This window comes from Lates calcarifer, linkage group LG16_LG22, assembly GCF_001640805.2.
Source record: "Lates calcarifer isolate ASB-BC8 linkage group LG16_LG22, TLL_Latcal_v3, whole genome shotgun sequence".
In the NCBI taxonomy this organism is placed as follows: domain Eukaryota; kingdom Metazoa; phylum Chordata; class Actinopteri; family Centropomidae; genus Lates; species Lates calcarifer.
In genome coordinates, this window is record NC_066848.1 from 14,168,329 (window position 1) to 14,175,137 (window position 6,809).

The following is a 6,809-nucleotide window of genomic DNA, read 5'->3' on the forward strand; positions in this document are numbered from 1 at the left end:
GGCCACACGCCACATGCTTCAGTCTCTTGACTTGTGTTGTTTTTACAAAGTACTGGATTGAGTGTCGATATTTTTCTTTTCTCTCTCTGTGTCTCTCATTTTGTCATTTTAACATCAGCGATGATGACTCAGTTGAACTTTGACCTCAAGTCATCATTTATAGGGAAAAAAAAAAACTCACATGCTCATAAAAAGCCAAAAATAAAATTCAGAAACGAAATAATTCAATCTGTATTTAAAACCCTCTCCTTTAATAAACCAGTTTAAGAATACTAAAATAAGATCTCTAGCTTTAAAAAGGCCATAACATTGGTGTGCTGCTCACTGCATATTTTCTTCTTTTCACATATTCCCAGCTTCTTTAGACTCAGTTCTTACATTTCAGTTTTAACTGCAAAAGCCAAGGACACAAGCCTGGAACAGACTTGTGGGGAATGGGAAGAGACAGATAGTTATCCTCCTTAACGACTTCCCTTGCAGCATTTATGATTAGATGGTAGATAATCCCGCGATATCGACCCGTGGACGCCGGCGGACTGCCCACACATAAAGGACAATATTCCCTTTCTCAGAGCAGGCATACGTGTCAAAGGCTAAGAGCTCTTTTTTTCTTGGTAATGCTATCTGATTCTACATTTCCCTAACGTTATTAAGGAAACTGGCGGTTCAGTGCACATTGAAAAGCCAGGGGAAACAGTGAAGCATGGATCTGAGCCAGTTATAGTTTGTGTCTATAACATATGTCTATTTCTTTCAAAGTGAGATTTGTTAAAATAGATTCATTAAAAAAGTCATCAGTTCAAAGTAAATGCACACACATTATCCAGCAAACAAACGTCCTGTGATTGTGTCAAAATTGATATTTGCCTGAAGCTGCTCTAAAACATTTATAATGTGGGAATATTTGCTTTGTTTAAATATATATATATTTTATAATGTCACCCATCTCGAGTGGTTTAAAAAGATGTGACGAGGTGACCCGCAGGAGAGAAACTACACAGACTGGTTTGCTGCAAAAATGTCAAGAATAATTCAGAACCAAAGAAATCCTCGATTTTAATCCATGTAGTTGTTTTTCTTTTATTGTAAAGGGTATATGAAACTATAGGTGAATCGTTTTATGTTTCATCATTTATCGCAAAGTTTACATGCAGTCGCTTTCCAAATGAAAATGCAAATAATAATAATAATAATGATATCAAGAGATTAAGATATTGCATCGTATCACGGCTCTTATAAGACACTTGAGAATTTCATACCCCATCACCTCCCCCCATCCCACTCAAAAAAAAAAAAAAAAAAAAAAAAAAAAAAAAATTGCTTATGGCTCTCTTGGAAAACCCTATGTAAACAAAAAGGCGATGGGGTACCTTTAATTCGGTGCCTATGGAGTCTGTTGATATATCTAAACCCCTAAAATAACAACGGTAATAGTAACAAGAATTAAGACATTTTATTGTTATTGTTTTCAACAATATAACATGTTACGTTATTACATTCCGGTAAAATACTTTTTCTTTTTTTCTTCTTCCTTCCTTCCTCTCTCTCTTCTTCCTCTTCTTTTTTTCCCCCACCTAAACCGACCTAGATCCACCTCACCTTTTGTCTGCACCACTACTGCAAAAATGATCCGGTTTAACAAGCCATATAACCTCAAATCTAATTCATCTTTCGAGTTATATTGTCCTTAGGTGAATTTAAGAGAAAATATGCCAGTAAGGTGAGAAAATGGCGACTGTTTTAAGTATATTTCGAAAATGTCTTAAGTGCTCTGCCTTGACACTTGTTTCTAGAAAATCCCCGAAACAAGCGGAAGTTTAATCTGGGGATAAGTGGAGGTATCTGCGCCCACTGGCAGATTTTTCCCCACTTGTTTAAAAAGACTTAAAAGACTGAATATGAGACTAAATGATTTGTTACGGTGGCTGTTTTCGCAGTGTTCCAGTCTGTCTTGCACCTTTGCCGTAAGTGCTTGAAGCTCGTCTCACGCCACCTTGAAAATTACTTTTTCAGGAAAAAAAGGAAACAAAACGAAATAAAACGGTGCTCTCTGTCCCCCTTCTGTGCCGTTTTTTTTTAAGAGCCAAGGTCCACTAGATTAGAAGACATAGGGTTCAGTATGGTGTCGTGGTGCAACGAGTGGTGATGGTGCACCGAGTCTGCACCGCTCGGTACCGGGATGGCGCTGGGTCCCGGCGGGGGCGCGAGGCCGTGCAGGGACGGTAAACCGGTGTTTGAGCCGAGTAGCAGAGCCGGACTCGGAGACGTGTGATCCGGTGTCCCCGAGGGCGTTTTATCGTCATCCGAGCTCCCCAATAGAGTTTTATTTCCATTCATGGAAGAAGTCAATGGGTTGTGACTATTGCTGTTGGAGTTCTCGTTGTTTTCTCTGCGAATGGAAAACAAAATCACATTTTAGTCTGGTGTAAGTACATAAAAACTGGTGCAACATACTACTAGTGCAGCAAGGAAGGAAATATGTAAGAAATTATCAAGTTATGAAACTTTTAAAAACTATCTACAGTCCTGGTTACACTAAATTTAAACTAGAGGACCAAATATGCAAAGTACAAAAAATGTAAATAAACAGTTTAAATAGTTGAACAAAAACTCTAAGAACTACACACACACACACACACACACACACACTAAGCAAAAATAGTGTTGTCCGTGCTACTGTGTGCACTGGGATATTAATTAGGCTGCGCCATATTAACAATAGCCATAATACGCCTCATTCAAGTATAAATGCTTAGTCTAATGATTTATTAATGCATCAATCAGTAACGCGTTCATGCGTACGTGTACCAAGGTGCAAACAATTAGTAAGTCATTGAAATAATTACAGGCCATCGCTCAGTTCACTACAGCCGTGCACAGAGTTACAGTAAATGGCTGGAGTGGTGAAAACAATAAATCTATCCGTCTGTTGAACCTGCATTATGTGTTTGTGTTTATAGTAAATTAATTAACCCCATGTGACCTGTGGGTGAAGACGCCCAGCAAAGTGGGTAAGCCTTTGGAAATCTGAATATGACAGGCCTGATTATGGCTTGAACGTGTGCGTGTTACGTATGGCACAGTTCATATGTTTGCAGTGGTGAGTAAGGCTTTTCTCAGTGGGAAGACATGATTTACGTGGAGCTTTCAGCCCGAATTAGTGGCCAGAGGGTGAAAGAAGACACCAGCCCCAGCGAACACCTGACTAAAACACGTCTCCCGAAACCCCTCTGCACGCCTGCCTGTGTAATTTCCAAACTTTGAAATGTACAAACGACTCCTAATGAAATGTCAACTGGGCTGATATGGAGGATATATAGCCCGTCACACCAATTAAACCGCAAAACAACTTTTAGCCGTGTTCTGAGTTGTTGTTTTTTTTTTTAAAAAAACATGTGCTCATCCCAGTATCTGGAGGGTTAAAAGTTATTTTTTTCCCTCTCTGATCTTAACATAACATGAAAGTCAGATTTCATGTTATAATAAGTGTGATTACTAAAACATAAAAGTGGGGTAAATGCAGCTTTTATAACCTTGTAATTTACCTGACAACGGCCCTTTAATTTTCTGCATTTCAACTTTTACGCACGGCCTGCACAATTATCACAAAGATAAAAACAGTACTTGAGTTTACTAAAACCTTAAAGTATGAAAAAGTGCCTGCTTCTAATATAATTTGTCACAAATGGACGCGGATACACGGACAGAACTGGGGCGACTAGTTAACTGAATATATATGAATATTTGGTCAATGCAATACATTGAGGTAGATAAGCAAATTATATTGCTTAAGCGCACAGTGGTAACAGTGGTTGTTTATGACTCAGCAACATTTTGTTTTAAATACGACCTCTGGCTATTTTTTGCTCGATGTCATAATAATAAAAAAAGAACTAGATGAGCCTATTCTAAGATTAAGTGTCTCTTACCTTTCCTTCGCCTCCGCTGCTCGGTCTCTCTGCCGTCTGTTTTTGAACCAGTTGCTGACCTGCGTGGTGGTGAGTCCCGTGGCCTCGGCCAGCTCTCTTTTCTCCCGCGGAGATGGATACGGATTGTGGGTGTACCACTCTCGGAGGACGCTCCTGCTCTTCTCCTTGAAGCAGTAGCTGGTCTCTTCTCCGTCCCAGATAGAGCGGGGCAGGGGGAACTTTCTCCGGACGCGGTACTTCCCCACGGCGCCGAGCGGGCGGCCTCTCAGCTTCTCCGCTTCGATGTAGTGCGCCTTGAGCCACAGCTGCTGCAGCTTCGGGTGGTTGTGCGGCGAAAACTGGTGGCTCTCAAGGATCTTGTAGAGCTCTCGGAAGTTCCCTCGGTGGAACGCGACCACGGCTTTCGCTTTGAGGACGCTCTCGTTTTTGTGGAGGTGCTCGCACGCCGGGAGCGACCAGAGGAAGCGCCCCAGCCTCTCGATGTTCCCCCCTTGTTGGAGGACTTCGCAGACACACGCCACTTGTTCTTGCGTAAAACCAAACGTCGGAAGCATGGACATGGCGACAACGTAAACCAATACAGATTATATTGTGCCTTACTTCCACGTCTCTCCACTCAGTCTCACATTAAATCAAAACGCATTAAGTCCATAAGCGACAGAAAGGTCCCCCCAAAAAAAGAGCAGCCTAAAACTTAAACTGACCAAGGTTAGGTAATATCCAACTGCGTATTGAGGAATAAACTCAAGCCCATTCAGCCATGCAAAACCCCAGGCGACAACTCCTCATAAAAGTTGGTGAGAAAGAGAGAAAGTTGCTACTCCTTCCACCGTCCTCCTCCACCTTTTCTATGCCGTTTCAACATAACCTACTCCCGGAGACCGGGCTCGCTGGCTCGTTTTAATAATATTATTCTAAGCTGGCAAGACAAGCGATTATATGAACTCTGATTGGTCGGTTATTTGACCCGGGGATGGTGAGGATAAGACAATAGCCTTAGTCAAATTATTTGCCATGGTTACGCTGTCACTCAAAGTAACCTGATATGCTTTGAGGTGGCTCCCTGGCAAAGTCAACCCGATTGTTCCCTTCACGAGCAGCCCGCCTACCAATAGAAATATTGCTCAGATTTTTCTTCTAAAACAGTTTTTTTTCTTCTCTCCCCTCACGTTGACAGACACCTCGGGCAGCCAAAGAGCGCCAAGCTTGGGGGTGTAGGAGGTGTGTGTGTGTGTGTGTGTATGTGTGTGTGAGGTAGGTGGGTGGGGTGTGGGGGAGGAGTGTGGAGAAGGCAGAGCATGCATGCAGCGCTGATCCCGCGGCTGGGGGAAGGATGGCGCCAGAGCGCACAGAGCCCTCGCTGCAGTGTGTGTCCTCATGCCCCCTGGCAGCTTCTCACATATCAATCAAGATTTCCACCAACGCCTGGAACTTTAAAGTTAGTCGCGTTCAGCGTTTCATACAAGCGAAATGACGAGTGATGTGAGTGTTTAATGAAAAGTTCGCTAAAGAAATACCCGCCCTGCTTATGGTGGTTGTCATCAAGCAAAAAATAAAATAACGAATAAATAAAAAAAAAAAAAAGACAAATTCTGCCGGAGAGGGCAGCGATTTATGATTTCTTACATCCGATCTAATTAGATAAATTTGATCTGTCGTTTATTTGTAAGTTGTAAAAATTTGTAAACGGTCATTTGTGAATAGGAAGTGAGTTTTCAGGTGGTTTAGCCGAGGAGAAACAGACTGCATGTCACTAAATGTAACCAAGAAAGTGATCTTACAAATAATAACAAAAAGGAAAAAAGTAAGACTTTAAGCTTAAGAAAAAGTACAGAAAGCTGTGTTTAGAAAGCAATCTATGAAAAATATTCAGTAACTTTGCATCTATATAAAAAGTATGCGCTCTAATGTTCCCACTGGAGATTAAAAAGTGTCTTATATTAAGGTTATAGCTAATTTAAGGATTTAAAAAATCTAATCTGGTATAAATATTATCTTTGTGTATGAAGTAGATATGTTGCTCTACAGTTGATTATGACATTACCGTGATGAGATTTCTTATTTAACGCCATGTGACAACAGAGAGATGATGAAGAATGTCTAAATGAGGGGTGAGGCAGTGACTGCAGGAGCGCACAGAATGGCAAACAAATCTTAAGGTGTGCGGCCGGTCTAACGGTGAAGTATCCGTGTGTGCTGTGGAGCTAGACAGAGGCAGAGAAGGAGAGAGTCTGTCGGGGCAACAGGAGGAGAAGAAAATCGGCATCAAGCTGCACACCGGTGAGACAAAAATTTCCGTTTGCATTTAAGTCATCTTGGCTGACACGGTTTAGTGCAGCGGTGGAGGGAAGATGAAGTCAGAGATCATCAAAATCACAGGCGGGATTAGACAGATAAGATTTGAAGACCTGAGTAATCATTCCAGTGTGATGATTACAGATAAAATGACTGGGAGAAAGAAAGACGAGTGGTGTAGGAAAGAGTGAGAGATTTTTTTTTTAGAGGTGATTTAGTGAGGAGCTTTTATGAATCACTATGTTTGTTGAAGTGATGAGTTTTCACACGGTGGGAGACCTCTGCTCTCCAGGCTGCAGCAGTGAAGGTGGCAGCAGCACGAGGAGCAACAACAACAACAACAACAACAACAACAAAATCAGTTATTTGACTTATTGGTGTTGTCAGGTGTAAGGAGCAGAGGCGTGTGTCACGCGGACGGGGCATGTGTGTTATTGAATGTTGGGCCAAAGATTGACCAGTTGATAGATTTCTATCGCCCCCACCATGGGACCTCTTCATTAGAGATACGATTGTCAGTTACACCCACACTCAGTATCACATCACCCGAAGCTCCTGCCTCAAACCACACACACACACACACAC

The 6,809-nt window shown here is 41.9% G+C and overlaps 1 protein-coding gene across 1 annotated transcript; it reads right to left on the bottom strand.

The window, feature by feature from the left end:
• Positions 1-1,054: 1,054 nt before the first annotated feature.
• Positions 1,055-4,843, bottom strand: six2a (SIX homeobox 2a). Its single transcript, XM_018695281.2, has 2 exons — positions 3,930-4,843; positions 1,055-2,389 (listed from the first exon to the last, which is right to left on the bottom strand). The coding sequence occupies exons 1-2, from the start codon at positions 4,487-4,489 to the stop codon at positions 2,077-2,079; spliced, it is 873 nt and encodes a 290-aa protein (XP_018550797.1). The 5' UTR covers positions 4,490-4,843; the 3' UTR covers positions 1,055-2,076.
• Between the last annotated feature and the right edge of the window lie 1,966 nt (positions 4,844-6,809).